We start from the raw sequence: 17,656 nt of genomic DNA, 5'->3' as shown, positions 1-17,656 counted from the left end.
TCACACTGACACAGAGAGAACATGCAAAATCCACACAGAAAGAGCACCTGAACCAGCCAAGGCTCAAACAAGAGACCTTCTAACTGTGGGGCAACTGTGCTACCCAGGAGGCCATATTAGTAACTTACTTCAGAAGTACATATTGATACCAAATGAACAAATGTATTAGGACCTTTTCAAAGGGTTAGTTACTTCCCCTTTGACAGACCTTTTGTTTCTGACAGCGTACCAGAACTCACATATTTACACATCACAAAACAGGGACTTATTTAAAGGTGCCAAAGAATGCATTGAAATAATCTGTTAAATTGTTCTTTATTATCTACATAGAAGGTATTTAACATTATTAAGCGCAAAAATTATCCAGAAACATTGTTACATGTCCATTTACAATATAATGAAATGGTTTTTGCCTTATTTAAAAGGGTCATGAATAGTAATGCTGAGCTCTGCTCTGATTGCTCTGCGGCTCATGCCAGTAGCTCACATTAGTTAACAGACCTTGGGCCCTATTTTAACGATCTGAAGCGCAAGCGCGAAGCGCAAATCGCAAGTGACTTTGTGTTGCTATTTTCCCGGCGGGAGAAATAACTCTTGCGCCAGGTGCAAATCAATAAGGGGTTGGTCTGAAGTAGGTTCATTATTCATAGGTGTGGTTTGGGCGTAACGTCAAATAAACCAATCAGAACGTCAGCCAACATTACCTTTAAACGCAAGTGCTCAAGTTCCATGGCGGGTTGCTATTATTATGACGGATTTACCAGGCGCACGCCAGATGCGGTTCACAGCCGAGGAGACCAACGTTCTTGTAAGAGCAGTCAAAGACAGAGAAGTTGTTTTGTATGAGGATGGGAGAAACCTGCCCAAATCAGGGTCGGCTAAACAGGTGTGGGAGGAAATAGCCACAATTGTCTCATCAGCTGGCATCCCCAGGACGTTGCGCCGCAAGCGCTACAATGATGTCAGGAGACGGGGGAATCCCAAGCTTGCCAGCATAAATCGGGCACGCCGTGTAACGGGAGGTGGATCTGCCTCTACACAGGACCTGATGACAGCAGAGGACATCGCTGCGTCCACCCTCACCCAAGCAGTCCAACCCCAAAGTACACTTACAAATCAAGTTCACATACATTAAGGTTTCTTATGAAAACATTTTAATTATTATTTACATAAAATAAACATAATACAGCCACACAACAAACTTATGAAAATATTTTAATCGTTATTTGCATGATAATTTTTTAACGCAGCCACATAAAATAAATAAAAACTATCACCACAATGATTTCCCTTATCTCATGTGTTTATATTTTTTATTGTAACAATTTATGATTTGCAAAAATAACTGTTGCATCTGTGTAGATTAGATAAGCAAAGTGTGTGAACCGCCCAGGGAGCGCAAGTTCATTCCCTAGTTTGCCGACGTGCGTCTATGGAGGGAAAAACCCGCTGTGCGCCGGTGCAAAATACGAATGATCGTGCGTCACTGACAAAGTCAATTGTGCTTGGTGCAAGATAGGGCCCCTTATGTTTGAGCCTGTATCAGACAAAAATACCGATTTTGAGGAACAACTAATTGTTTGGAGATTGTTAATGGGCATTTCTAAGTGGTAAGTTTGTGTTTATTTTTTCAGTATAGACCTGCAAACGTAACTGTAAAGTCAATAGTAGAACTTCAGCTTTAACACTAGCATATAGCATTAATTAACATGTAGTGTTAACTCAGCAGTCACAACTTTGTTTTTAGCATTGTAACAACATTGTACCTAATTTAATGTGTAATTTAATGTTGGGGACGTACATCTCGACTGTAACTTCACAGTTGGTGTTATGTTGAGATTGGCCTGTTTTCCAGCTGTCTTTTGCATGCACAAGGTTTACATAAGAATGAGGAAACAATCGTGTTTGAGGCTCCAATATGTCGTTACCATATACCGAACTCTTAATATTCATCTATGCCTATGATAAATAGTTTTTTTTCTAAGGCACCTTTAACAAAGCTGCTTTGAAGAAAATGATGACCAAATAGAAACACATTAACGCTATTCACAACAGCTAAATAATCGTAAACATTGCTTGATTATCGGTACATCACCAAGACAAACATTAAAACGAACACACCCCTACACATGGGCATCAGAAGCAAAAAATATGGGTGGATGCAAAACATTTACAGGAGTATATGCCATTTTCTTGCTACCTTTTAATTAAACAATGCTTTTATAGCCTAAAACCTTTGTTTAGGTTGCCTTGAGTCGCTGGAGTGCCGCAGGTGAGTCTAAATGAGTGGAATGGATTTGCAGAAGCCGCAGTGAAAAAGTCAAGGCTGTAGCTAAAACGCGGAACGGAGTTACATTTATTAGGGCATTATCTGTAGTCTAATGGAATGGATTTGATTGGCGGCGCTCTGACAAGTAAACAGACATACTGTATGCGCTAAATTACAAAAAAGTGAGTGTGTCCAATATCATTGTTCTTAGAAAGTGGGTGGGTCATGTCGCATGCCTCAAAATCGGAGTCTCTCCCATATATCTTTCTCAAAAACACATTAAAATAGTTTTTAAAACAAAGTGTTAAATCCCGATAATCAAGGAAGCAGACATTTCCAACATCAATTCTATCAGTTGCTTATTGTATACATATGCTGTTTTACTTAATGTGCCATCTATTCAAGGTCATCACAGCAAGATTGTGTCAGTACAAAGCTGCTGATCTAAACCAGGGCGGTAGTTTAGATGGCTGAAGTTAATTCAAACGCAACCCTGAACCTTTCGACTGCAAATCTCTTCTCTTACTCATAGTCTTCCCACCCTCTTCTTACTCTTTTCTATATTCACTATCACCCTTCTTGCCCTCATAAAAACAGGAGCCACTTCCCTGCTCTTTATCTCGTTCTCTCTCTCTATTGGAGGGTTAATACATGACTCTTTAATCTAATCGCTGGTCACTTGAAATGCTTGTGTAAGATCTTTCTCCCAGCATCACTATTGAGTCCTTATTAGGCCACAATTTCTTACATAATATTGCCACCAAACATCATGTCACTAGCAAAACAGCTCTAAGTTTCTATGAGCTTTAATTCCTGTCCAAACAATCACAATGCCTTCTCCATGTTTCATGTGTGACACTCAATGGACGGTAGGAGTTTTTGGGAATTTGGATGAAGGAGGAGGGCAAGCGAGCCTCTAAGTAGCAATGATAAGATTTTGGCAGAGTTGGTCGTTCAGGAATGTTCCTACTGGCCCTTGAAACTAAAGCAGGGATTTCATCTCAAACAAGCACACTCTGCCCAAAACAGCTGTTGCTATGGCAACCGGCTTCGGCAGGGCGGCAACAGTGTGTCACCAGGAGCTCATGCGGTGAAACCCTGGAGTGAGGCTGCAAAAGTGATAGACAACACAGAGGGAAGAATGAACATTTCCTGTTTCGATCACGCACGGAAGCTGAGATTCTCGTGATGTGTTGCCACTTGTACAAGAGATTTTACAGTGGCATATTAGACACAAAAGGCACACATTTGGACACTGATTTATTTATGAGCTATGCAATCTTTGTTTTCTGCCAAACAGCGTGGACAAAGAGCACATCACCACAGTGATGGTTGACACCGATGTGAGGGAATGTGGGCAGGTGACAACACAGCTTAACAATGAATTTCAAATGCACCACATCTTATTTACAAACTACCCACAGTTTAACTGTAGTAAATGCAGCATAGTGCCGCACCATATTTACATTAAATCACTGTTTATGTTTTAGCTAGGGCTGTCAAAAGTCTTATCGCGATCTATCACATACAAAACAAAAGCCTGTGTTTGCATAATATGTGTGTGTGTACTGTGTGTAAATGAAGAGTTTGGTTTCAAAACGGGACAAACGCCATTTTTGAAAAAAAATGAGTTACTGCCAAAATCAGTATTATATCAGGTCAGTAGTTAAAGGCGGAGTCCACGATGTTTGAAAAACGCTTTGGAAAAGGAGACGGGCCGACTACCAAAACACACTTATAGCCAATCAAATCAAATCAAATGCCGGGTTGCGTATGTGTGGGGCGGGTCTATCAACAGAAGGTCCAGATTCTATTGGGGTAGGGGCGTGTTTGTTTAGGTGATTTCAAATATCAACATTGGCTTTCAAACATCATGGAAATGAATTCTTAATTTTACACAAAATCCAATATCCGCCGTGTTATTCTGTCATCTTTTTTCCCTTTTTTCCCAAAATGCGCCACTCCTCCTTTTTTACAGAACGCAATAAATCCGCTCCAGAAATTACAGCGCACCATTCACGCAATGTAAACAAACAATGGCGGCGTGCTGAGTACACGGAGTCCTAGCTTCCCTCATCTACTTTGTACTTCGTGATCAACAAACAAAACAAAATAATACTTTTAATTGCATTGATAAACCTGTGATGGTTTTCTGTGACGGGAAAGAAACGTAAGCCATCAACATCTAATAATTTCCGCAAAAGGCACTCGGGAGACGGGTGCTTGATCTCCCGACAGCATCATGCTAACACAGTGACCCCAGGGAATCTTATGAAAAACTTTCCATTATTTTACTCAAAGTCAACGAAAATCGAGCAGGACCAAAACATTTTACAGCTGATCGCAGCAATGACAGTGTTCTTAATATGACAAAGTAAGTGTTTTTATTAATGCCATTAATATTTATTTTTTTAATCAGTGTGTACAACTGTTCAACTAAATGAATATAAAATGGCAAAGATGAATGCACATTTGATTGAATAGATTTCTAGCATTTTGGAAAAAAAATGTCATGGATTTATTGCATTTTGTGGAAAAAATAATTCATTTTTATAATAAATCTTTAAAAATCTAGTTATGGATTTGAATTTTTTATGTTTTTATAACCTAAAGATGCTATGTGAAGGTTTGTAACAGAAAATAGTGGTTTTAATCTTGTCACTTTCTTGGTATAGAAAACACGTTTTTACCGAAATTTGTCAAAATGGATTTATTGCGTTTTGGAACCAAACTCTTCAAATATTATGTATATATAAAATACACACATCCCTGTATGAATTTAAGAAAAATGTAATTTAAGTATATTTTTAATTTATATTTAAAATATATCAAAATAAATATACATGTAAATGTTTCTTTAATACAAACATTAATGTGTGTGTATTTATATATATAAAATAATTACACATAGATTAAGCAAAAAACTTTTATTTTGTATGCGATTAATCGCAATTAATCTTTTGACAGCCATAGTTTTAGCATCATTTTTATTAAAACTAGGCTTGTGCATTTGTGCATTACAAAATTACAAAACTCATCATTATTGTCACGCCAAAATATAATTTGCCCTGGTCATCGACTGTTTCCAAACAATCGCCCGATGTCCAATACTGGGGAAAAAAAGCCTTTATCTACCAATAACGATTACATGCCAATAAATCTATGCATCCCTTTGAGTAATTATCAGTATATTGCATTTTGTTAGGTTAAGTTGGCTAATGCATTTACTAATGTTAACAAATACAACCTTATTGTAAAGTGTTACCGCAAAAATCATCATAGACAATTCATGCTGGTCTAAGCTAAGGGGTGTGACTCTACTAATAATCACTCACCCATGGTGGTTTTATATACATTCCTACATAAACACAGATTTACACAGCCTATGTTGGTTTAAATCAGGCTTTAAGATTGAAATATATTGGGGGATTTCTGAGGGGCAACCTTCCGATCTCTCTAATGAAGCCAACACGGAAGTAACTTGAACTGCAATTCATTGACTGGCCGCTTGAGGCTGGCTTCAAAAGGGAGTCAATTCCCATAGACTCCCATGTTAAAAATGGCCAACTTTACAGAAGAAAATAATATGTTTACAGCCTGGTACAAAAAGTGTTTTTGGCCTATATAGCTAATTTTGCCCTTCATGACAACTGTGAGGGGGGTGAATTTTTTTGTAACTCACCCGTTTAGATTATATTAAGCCTTAAACTTCTGCATAATTAAGGGCGTGGCCGCTTGAGTGTCGGTTGAACAGCCACTGCTGTCACTGGACTCGCGCTAGGCGGGCGTGGTTTCACCTCAGCTTCACCCATGTCCCGCCTGTTTACCCATTTTCGGTTTTCCACGAGTAATTCGCGGGGACGCGCGGCCAAGATGGCGACGGCAGGCAACGCCTACTTTAAGCTTCAAAAGCGATCTTCACAAACCAATGGGTGATGTCACGGACACTACGTCCATATTTTTTTACGGTCTATGGGGATTTCCCTAATCCTAAGGCAAAAAAATGTGTCTTGTGTTAAACCAGCATTCTGACTCAAAAACCCCATTCACACAGAACTTTGGTCCCAGAAAATACTCTTAAAATCGCCAAACAAGCTTCTGTGTGAATGCAAACACAAGAAATCTTCTAGGATCATTGGCGGAAAGAGGACTTAGTAAGATACCCGGAAAACCCTCTGTGTGAACAAGAAGCCGAAACAATGCAGTAATGGGCGTGTCCTAATGAAGACCCGCGTTTCATCACAACAAAAGTTATGTTTCAGTTCTTTAGAATGAGAGATGTACATGCAGATCAACATTCACAATGAGAAATGTCACAAACTAGACTGAAGCAGTTATCAGGAAATGATAAATGAGACGCATAAACAATGCCGGCCAAGCTGTTGTGAGGTTCAACTCTTTAAAATGAGAGGTTTACATGCAGATCAACATTCACAATGAGAAATGTCAGCAAACTGGACTGATGCAGATATCAGGTAAGTTAATTCGTCACTTACTGTGCTGAAGCGGAGATTTTTTAGCAACATAAAGATTTTGGCGTCATGTGCTCATTTCAGCTTATAATAAACAAAAAGCCCGTGCATCATCCCAACAAGATATATCGTTCAGCTCCTCAAAATGGGGTTTTTAAATGCATATTAACAATCATGATGAGAAATGTCTGAATACTGGATTAAAACAGAGATCATGGAGCTGGTCAAATATCCACTGAAGTTGAGATCATTCATCAGCATAAAATGGCGTGTAACACGCTTTTTTATAGTCTTAACATAAACAAAAATGCACGCAAGTGGTTTCTGTGGAGAGAAATAAATAAAATGCAGACTTCAGTGCAAGACGTTAAAACAGGTCATGTGTCTTTCCAGGACCTTGCAGATTCCGGCAAATCATTGGCAGTGTGAATGAACAAAAAAATCCAGGGTGCATTTTCCATGTATTTTCCGGAATGTCTGTGTGAAAAGGGCTTTAAGCGTGTACATGTGTGAACATCATGACTCAATGTTTTCCTCTTAACCGCTACCTCCTGCTATTTTAAAACAAATCTGACCTTTTACAAACATCTATGATACATTCCTTCATAAGCTAAATAGCAAAGGTCTAAACCTCTTTTCTTCTAAAGGAGATTGTTTGACCTCTGCTGCTTTGGATACGAGTTTAACCTCAGTACAACCACTGTACTAATCTCAACATTAGTGCACCTCTCACCTTAACACTTGACCTCAGAAAAAACAATGACTGGGCGGCTTCTGCAAAATGCACGTCAATGGACACTAATAAGGGCTTTATTTAGACACATGCTTTGCGCGACTGCTATTGAAAGCTATTTTCTTTACTTACCAGTGTTGCCAGATGTACAATAATTATTGTATTTGTACCGTAATTTTGACTTCTGTGCAATGTATGATCAATAATGAAAAAAATCCCATAATGTACGGAAATTTTTTGACACTTCAAATGGTCGTTGCCATCATAGGGCTTCTATACTTATTCATCTAGCTGTGGATTCTACTACATCTACCATTAAAATTGTGAGGAGAACTCGAATGCGTGTTACGCAACGCATGTCTTCCATCTCTTAGTTTTGGCGAGATGGCATACAGCTATTGCCTAAATCCCGTGACATTTTGGGCTTAGGGTTAGGTTCGATGGTAGGATTAGGATAAAACAACACTCCTCCGGTGAGATTTCGTCGGTTCCTGTACCCCTTCTAGCTACAACTCTATATCTTCTCACATTACGTCTTCTCAGCCAATCATCATGGAGACTAAATCTCTCTCTCAAGAGTTAACGTTCCCACTTCATCGCTTAGGTCAGTAGTTTCGACCCTCCTACTAAGGTACACCTAGTTATTTATTTACTGGGGAAGTCTGCAGGCTATCAAAAGTTGTTTATCTAGGTAAATAGCTGTATTATGCACATTTGACTTGGGTATGATTTTTTTCCAAATATTATAGTTTTGAGCTTCTGGTACGATCCTTGGACATTTCCAATCTGGCAACACTGTTACCTACAATGATTTTGCATTGCATGTTTGTGATCGACTATCAGGCTACGATCCAAATTGTCACATACACTGTAAAATTTTTTCAAAAACTGGTCCCAAGCTGTCACTGGTGCAGTAGCTAATATGTACCATTAAGGCACAGATATGTATACATTTGGTACCAATATGTATCCTTAAAGGAATAGTCTACTCATTTTCAATATTAAAATATGTTATTACCTTAACTAAGAATTGTTGATACATCCTTCTATCATCTGTGTGCGTGCACGTAAGCGCTGGAGCGCGCTGTGACACTTCGATAGCATTTAGCTTAGCCCCATTCCTTCAATGGTACCAATCAGAGATAAAGTTAGAAGTGACCAAACACATCAACGTTTTTCCTATTTAAGACGAGTAGTTATACGAGCAAGTTTGGTGGTACAAAATAAAACGTAGCACTTTTCTAAGCGGATTTAAAAGAGGAACTATATTGTATGGCGTAATAGCACTTTTGGGAGTACTTCGACTCTCCTGAAAAGTCCGCTCCTCTTCTCCCTTTCATAATGGGAGAGGGAGGGTGTTACTGCGCCGATATCTGATACAATATCTGAAAAACGCTTTGGGCCGACTACCAAAACACACTTGTAGCCAATCAGCAGTAAGGTGCGTGTCTACTAACCAACATCGTTGCCTGGGTTGCGTATGTGTGGGGCGGGTCTATCAAAAGAAGGTCCAGATTCTACTGAGGTAGGGGCGTGTTTGTTTAGGTGATTTCAAATATCAACATTGGCTTTCAGAGATCGTGCACCCCGCCTTTAATATAAACTCTTAAGGTGCAAAGGTGCACTTTTGAAAGGGTACCGCCCAAGTGACAGCTAGGGACCATTTTTTGACATTTTCTTTCTGACAGTGTTCAGACAACTGTATAGAAACATGGTCAAGAAACGATAGAATCACTGCTTTGAAATATCTTTCATTTACAGTCAGATGTTTCAGTAAATCTACAATTTCCTTTTGCTCACTAAATCCTGTTAATATTTAATATATGAACAATGCAAAAACAAAAAAGACATGATTCGGATACTGTTATAGGTGCATTAGACCTGATCACACCTAGATAAAAATACACATGAAGAAGCTCGCTAAGTGTGGGTGGGGCCTACAGACACCTCATCAAGATTGGCTTTGTCACTGATTGAGAATCGATTGTGTTAAAGAAATAAAAGGAAAAAAAGAGGCTGGGCAGATACAGAGATTTTTATAGCTTTGGTAGCTTAGTATCCTGAGTAGCTTACTGTATTGTTCAGCATTGCATTAGCAACATGTAAGTTATGGGTTTGATTCCAATAATCACACATATTAAATATACAGTATAGCTCTTCCAAATTTACATTTATTTACATTTGCATAAAGGTAAATGTGAATTCTCTGTGTGCCCAGCAATATATAAAGCCAACTCACCAGGTGGCCAAAGGACACTTTTACCATAGTAAAAATGTGATAAGCATATCTGTACTGCCTATGAGGTGCTGTAGATAACTGACTGATATACCCACAGCTATAATAATAGAGTGGTAATGAAGTTGTCATGTGGTCACACACACATATATCTGTATCAGATCTGTTATCCCCTGACAGATGATTTTATGAGCTCAATCATTCTGAACTTTCCCTCACATTAAAAGGCCATTAAAAGCATTGAGACATTTCAGGTCAGCTAATCCCTAAGAAGCAAGTCAACAAAATTAAATGTCAGGACAAAGGCACATTAGTGAAACAGCTGATAATTTAGTGCACATGTGAGGCTAAATTTAGATTCAGCACATGCATTTAAGCCATTACAGTATATTAAAATGCCTTTGGTCTGTTTTTGGCTTACTATATTTAACAAAATATACTGCATACTGAAACAGATTCACAAATGTAAAGTATGTAGATAAACACAAAAATAGTATATATCCCCCTTATTCTTAATTTTTACTCTTTTTTTATTCTTACTTTTATCATTTGCAATGTTTCTCATTCCATCTTTAGTGTTTTTTCTAATTGTTTACTATGTATTGTCCAAAGAAGTGGATTTATTTTTTTATTTTTTTGCATGCACTTAAAGGGTTTTGCAGCAAAATACAAATTTTGTTAAAAAGGGGGGTTCAATGGTATTTCAAGCATTCTGACTTATTAACACAGTTATAGAGTTGTTTCCTCATGCTAAACGTAGGCAAAGTGTCAAAAAAGCAGTTGGCCATGTTACAGAGTATTTCTGTGCCGAATGCACTTCGCCAGGGTTCGTACAAGTTTCGGAAAGTTTTTTTCGATTACAGGTCCAACTGACGTTTCAGGGGTTTGCTATACGTATCACTTTTTTATATGGGCACTTCCCCCGGAAAACCCCGCCCACCCGTCAATCAGCGGGAGATGCTAAAGCTTGCAAACATCTTATCATGCCACTCAGCTTTGTTTAATTTCAAAACTCAACAATGGCACGAAAGATGAAGTGTGTTTTTGGATGTAAGGAGAAGAAATCCAGCCTTATGAAAACAATGGATCTAGTTTATTATCCGGGGTGGCAGCAGAGTTTTGCGTGTGTGTTTGATGCGCTGGATTTTCCCAACCGGGTCATGAGTTACATGCGGTAAGACTTCTGTGTTATGTTGGAAATAAGCACGTGCATATTATATAAATGACACAAACATGTAGTGAATCATAAGGTATAGTGTTGCATGACTCGTACTCGCTCCACCCGCGGCAGTAACTCCTCCTTCTTCAATTTTTCGTATGTTATCGGAAAGATTCGGTAAAGCTAATCTTTCTTTTATAAATCTGATTAAACTAAAGACTCTTCAGAGATATAAAGGATGTCATACTACTCTATAGGTACTCCAGATTAACAGAAATGCAGAAACAGTGTGTGTTACGTGAGCTTTAAATACCAATAAAATAACATTCGTGAAAATAAGACATATCAGTTACTGACTTATAACCTTTTCATTGCCATTAAAGAAAAATAACCGAACATAAGAGCCTGATAAAAATGCTAATTAACAAGAAAACATCAGAGGATTTTGCATCTGATGTCTAGGTTTTTAATATTCACTCTAAAAAATTTGCTGTAATTATGCAGCTGGTTGCCAGTAACTTACTGTAGAAGATAAAGTCAAAAAATGTTTCATGTTCATTTTACTTTGAACAAAATGTTGCCAGTAAATAACATAAATGTAAAATCTACAGTAAGTTACTGGCAGCTAGTTGCCAGTAACACCCATTAATACTGTAATTTCTACAGACATTTTTTACAGTGTAGCACTATTAACAAACCAGTGATCCCATTACAATCATCTAAACCACTGTGTGACCATTCATGGAAAATGTTATCAGAGTTATGTGCCTTGTAGAGTCCAACTGTGCATTCCCATTTTACTACTGAGAGACAAGATACTGTTCTAGCAAGTGCTGAGTGGAGTGGAGATATGCATGTGTGTGTATTTGTGATGTCATTGCTATGTAAGGCTCAGATACTTGCTGCATGTATGGAGGTCATGTCAAATCTGTTAGCACAAAGGGGGCTGAGATACAATTTGGCGAATGATTTTCAATGAAAATACTTAAAGAATACAATTGAAAAGAGGCACTAACAATAGGGACGGTATACTGATTTATATGCATAAAAAAGTTAGTTCATAATTCATTATGTTTACATTTAGAAATTTGGAAGACGCTTTTATCCAAAGGGGTGATTCTTGCGAAATTAGACTTATGAGGTGTCATGAAACATTTTGATAAAAAAATGAATGCAAGGTAAGAGTATCAAAATAACAAGCATACAGTTACAATGTGTCCATGACTGGATTTGGGTTCTTTGATGTTTATAATTAAAATATATCTAAAAAATAAAAAGCTTCAGCGCATGTTATACTATAAACATTTACAGTAAAGAAGCATGTGGTATTTGGTGATCATTTGTAAATGTGAAGACAATAACAAGGAATATAAATGTGTCCAAGACCAATTTTCTCTCCCTTCGCAACAATTTTCAATCATTGTTTAAAAAAAATTGTTGGAAAGGACAAAATTGACTGTGATACCAGGTAAGCAGTTCTTATTTTTTTCTTTCCAGATAAAAGATGAAATTTTGTTTGTCATAGTAGTACCCATCATTACCGAAACATGAGTTTGTAAATGCATATCATGTAATATCATGATAATTTTTGATAATGATAATCTAAAAAATAATTATATAGGAAATATTTTTTAAATCCTCAGAAAATAATGGTTATAGATAGAAAGTTCAGACCTTATATGTGCAAAAAAAATTATTTTTTACTGGACACCTTCTATATCTGGATTTCGTGAGAATCACCCAAAGAGACTTACAATGCATTTGATCAATTAATTTGACAAGTTTGTGTTACGCCCGTGAACTACAGTACAGGAACACTAACTTCATATATAGAACTTGTAATGTTAAATATGTATATGTAAAAATAACATTAAAGGAACAGTATGTAAGAAATTTATATCAATTAATCATTAAATGGCCCTGAAATGTCACTAGAGATTAAGAAATAATTTTCATTTCAAATACTTATATCACTGACAACAGTGGTCTGGCCAGGATATTGTCATTTAAAAAGTGGAGTTGCAGCCCTCAACTGATGTTTATGTTGTCATTTTGTGTATTGGCCACCAGTTGTGTGATTGCAGTACCAGTTTTGGCCACAAGTTTTGTGATTGCAATACGGACTACCGGCACATCCGGGAACTTGACTGTAAATTTCGTCACCGCCCCTTTTCGGGGGTTAAAAAAGCAGCGCCTCCATTGGCTTCCATTCGAGGTAGCGGAACGGAGCGGCGGTTTTACACAGCCGGCAGGCGTAAATAATTTATGAAATCACTCAGATTAAACATGTCGAGTATTTATCTGTCCATCCTGCCTGCCATAGAGCCTGAAAGATACATTAACACATTTAATTTGGTCAATATAAAAACATGTCCCTTTCATTCTCACAGCGTCAAATTTGTGTAACAACGCCATCCAGTGATTGCTGGAAATATCGCTAAGCCAGTTAGTTGTATGGCTGGACGGAAAAGTGCAATCATTACTATAAATATAAAGACATAATAAATAAATACGAAGTAACTTTCAAATACGAAGTAAAATCATTCACTTGCTTCCCTGTTGACTTGATGAGGTACGTGTTTAATGTCCGGGTAAGACACCTCTGGCCAATAGGGAGCGTTGTTACACAAACTTGATGCTGGGAGAACGAAAGAGACACGTTTCTACATTGACCAAATCAAATGTGCCAATGTATCTTTCGCGCTCTATGGCCGGCAGGGTGGACAGATAATTACTCAACGTGTTTAATCTGAGTGATTTCATAAGTTATTTACGCCTGCCGGCTGTGTGCGAAGGTTGCTTTGTTCCGCTGTTTTGAATGGAAGTCAATGGAACGTCTAGTGCGATTTCCCCCAAAAGTGGGCGTGAACCTGTTCAGAGACATTCTAGGACGTTGCGCCGGTTGTGCGTATACCAGTTTTGGCCACAATCCTACATACTGTTCCTTTAAGCAATATTAATAAATGCTTTGAGAGCAGTGTGTATTGCATAGTAGTTCAGCGTAAACTTTATGTCTTCTACACAATTTTATTGTAAAGTGTTGCTTTACCATGATGCTTCTGACAGCTGAATTAATGATTAAAAGCCTATGCATACGTAAACATATTGCGTATGCGTGCATGTGCACAATATGAAGGCATTAACATACATGTGTGTGCGTGAGTGTGTGAATACAGGTGTGTGAAGTGGTGTTTTTTCTGGGATATGATTCACATGGGGTACGGCCTCAGCAACAGACCAGTCATCGCCCGGTTGCCATGGCGACAGCAATAGTCTAAATGCATTATTGAGTTCACTCTCATCGCTCTCTCAGTCTCCCCCTCCCACATTCTGCGCAGACCACTATTAGCTTTACCAAACCCTGATCTACTTTTCAAAACACATGAACGTCACTGCTCCACAACATCCTTCGCCCGACTTGCATTCACCGTTACTGAGAGGATTCCCAAACATTGTGGAGACATGCATTCTGTAAATAATTCAATAACCTTCAAAATGTACACAACATTTCACAACAAACCTTCTGTCCTTAGTGTCTTTCGATGTTAACAAGTACTGTTTCGAATCAGGTGATGTGGTCCTGAGGCCTGTGTGAAGATGATGATGTGTTTAAGATTCAGCAGATGATCTCATCTAATGCGGTTACCCTCAACAGATAACACTGAAACTTTTGAATTTTTTCCATTTGTTTATCCTACTATGGAAGTCAATGGGTACCCTCAACTGTGTGCTCACCATATATTACCATATTATAAGGTATACATTTATCACCATGCATGTTTCCTGGGAATCAGACCTACAATATATGCACTGCTAACACATGAACAATGATGTAACGTATATTCACCAAATTTAACTATGCACTTGTAAATGAACAGACCTGTAATGAATTCATGCTAAAATCAAAACAAAAGCTCATGCACAGGCAGAGAAACAAATAAATAGACCCACACACGGTCTTCTGGATAATCATCCACGTAATATTTGTATAACCCAATGTGCAGCCCACATGCTGGATGTTGAAATAATCCTTATCTGAAACCTTTAACACCAGCCCAACATAGAGACAGCGACAAGCACACACATAGACTACAATACACTACGTGTTATATAAATCGCATGCTAGCTACATAAACACATTTTTTCATTACCAATTTGCAATAGTAAGCCAATACGAACATCAAGAAAACAGGTATGCCAATGTGAATTTTACAATAGAAACAACAACAACGACATATATGTGAAACTCCAAACAGCACTTTCATGGTTGTAAAGCTGACACCAGTCAAGCACAGCTATACTGTAGTATCTGCCAATGCCGATAATCTGCAAATGACCAAATGCCATCCAAATGAATCGGCCGGTCTGATATAAACACAGTCCTATGTTTCCCAAAACTGCAGTATCACATTTCTATTTCACACTCTGTCGAACAACCTGTACAGAATCTCCCACCGGCCGAGCATAAGCTGTAGCCCCCTTCCGGTCCCCACCCATGCAGAAGCTGTGCAAAGCCATGCTACCTTTCTCCTTCACCATGACCATTGGTTCCTCAATGCTCTGCTGGTGTTCAGATGAGGAGGATCAGGGAAAGAGAGCGCTCTTTAATTCCTCTTGTGAATCCAAACGTGAGGAGACGGCAGTAGGGAGCGAGAGGCAGAGCGAGAGAGAGAGAGAAAAAGCGAGATGAAAGCTGAAGAACAGGCAGACAGAGCTTGCACTCTCAAACTAAGCAGCCGATGAGCAACTGCAGGCTTGGTCTTTGCTTCTCAAGCAGCCCCCCCTCCTCATACACATGCATACTATGTGTGTGTGCATGTGGACTCTGCCCTCGCTGTTCTGAAATAACCAGGTTGCAGCTGCCGTGTGACAAATGCAGATTCCATAGCTATAATCTTTTCCGAGTCCCAGACACCACCTTAAATTCTTTTAACATGGAGGGGAGCGATATGGGGACCATGTCTTGTTTTTATCTTTTGAACAATTCTAACCCTTTCTGGTCCCTCTCTCTCTCATGCACAAACATCATCTATCTGTCATTGTTCATATGCTGTTTAGCTGTGTTTACTTCAGTGAATTGCTGACTGGCGTTAGTACCTCTCAAAAACGTTTCGTTGAGGCGTGCCACACTGAAAAAAGGAATAATTTTCCTGGAAAATAACTTATTTTCTTTGATCCACAGATGATGTGAAACAGACGTGGCATGTGAAACAAAACAAAGTTACTGGCCTTTGAAGGATCAACATGTCTCTCCGTGGACAATCCACAAGCCATGGCAGTAGATTATAGGATTACTAGGCCGACAATTGAATTTGGGAGTTTATTGAGAGGCATTATTAATATTCACACTGGTGCAGTGGCGTCACTGGGGGCGACCGAGCTATTGAGAGAATGGGGCTGCTCTGACAAATTACCCAGAATCCCGTGTGTTCTCAATTCTAAAATAAAACAAAGTTAAGTACGTATACTTATTTACTGTATCTCTCTGTTTCAGATTAGACGGAAAGAGATATGGGTTTGAATATATATATGGGTTTATATAGTTAAAAAAGTTGAGTTAGATAACAGAGGATTGTGCGTGAGGAGACAAAAAAAACAGAAATTGGGAGGGGGGGTTGGAGCAGGTGTTGAATAAAGACGTGAACATAACACTTGCATAATTAAGATACAACATCTGAATCTTTTGTCACAAAACAAAATAGCGTCACCCCAGCATAGGCTTTAAAGCGGATTTAAAAGAGGAACCATATCATATGGCGTAACAGCACCCTTGGGAGTACTTCGACTCGGCGCAGTAACACCCTCCCTCTCCCATTATAAGAGGTAGAAGGGGAGCGGACTTTTCAGGCAAGTCGAAGTACTCCCAAAAGTGCTATAACGCCATAAAATATAGTTCCTCTTTTAAATCCGCTTAGAAAAGCGCTACGTTTTATTTTGTACCACCAAACTTGCTCGTATAACTACTCGTCTTAAATAGGAAAAACGTTGATGTGTTTGGTCACTTCTAACTTTATCTCTATATGGTAGCATTGAATGAATGGGGCTAAGCTAAATGCTATCGAAGCGTCGCAGCGCGCTCCAGCGCTTACGTGCACGCACACAGATGATAGAGGGATGTATCAACAATTCTTAGTTAAGGTAATAACATATTTTAATATTGAAAATTAGTAGGGGAGAGGGAGGGTGTTACTGCGCCGAGTAAGTGAAAAATAATGTGTTTTTGAACCATAAACCACACAAACACATTGTATTACACCAAATACACAAAATAACGTGTTTTTTTTTTGCAATAAAATAGGTGCTCTTTAAGAGAAATAATTTTATAATGTTTTAAAACTGAAACCTCAAGTACCTCGATGATGTATTCGGTCAACAAATGCGACTTCCAGAGGAAGTTATCATACTGCCAAAATCTTATGCAATCTTATATTTGCACGATTCACTTTGTATGAATGCATACACATTAGCCAACTCTTAAAATACATACGAATTCCCCTTGAGATCATGTTGGTCACCCTAAAAATGTTTTTACTTTATTGAGGTTTGACTGAATGTCTGTGTTGGGTTTCAAATTGGTTGCAAATGATCAAATTATTTCTTAACATAACGCAAGACAAAAAACAAAAGAGAATAATGATTAATAACCCAGATTTTTTCAATGTGCTTGCCTGTGCAAAACTAACCAGCATGATGATAAGATTTTGTATGTGTGTGGCTGTCAGGCTCTATAACATTCTCACCCTAATAATAAATTGGTGACCTTGTTTAATGCAAGTCTAAGGGATTT

The 17,656-nt window shown here is 38.4% G+C and overlaps 1 protein-coding gene across 1 annotated transcript in view; it reads right to left on the bottom strand.

Moving 5' to 3' along the window:
• The window catches only part of ablim1b (actin binding LIM protein 1b), a 75,183-nt gene extending 59,540 nt beyond the window's left edge, over nt 1–15,643 (bottom strand). Inside the window, exon 1 of the mRNA XM_073867026.1 lies at nt 15,393–15,643. Coding sequence (XP_073723127.1) covers nt 15,393–15,414 — 22 coding nt within the window. The 5' untranslated portion in view covers nt 15,415–15,643. The remainder of the gene's footprint in view (nt 1–15,392) is intronic.
• Nucleotides 15,644–17,656: the final 2,013 nt, after the last annotated feature.

This window comes from Misgurnus anguillicaudatus, chromosome 4 (assembly GCF_027580225.2).
Source record: "Misgurnus anguillicaudatus chromosome 4, ASM2758022v2, whole genome shotgun sequence".
NCBI classification, from domain to species: Eukaryota; Metazoa; Chordata; class Actinopteri; order Cypriniformes; family Cobitidae; genus Misgurnus; species Misgurnus anguillicaudatus.
Note: the sequence above shows the minus strand (reverse complement) of the source record. Positions and strands in the feature narration are given on the sequence as shown.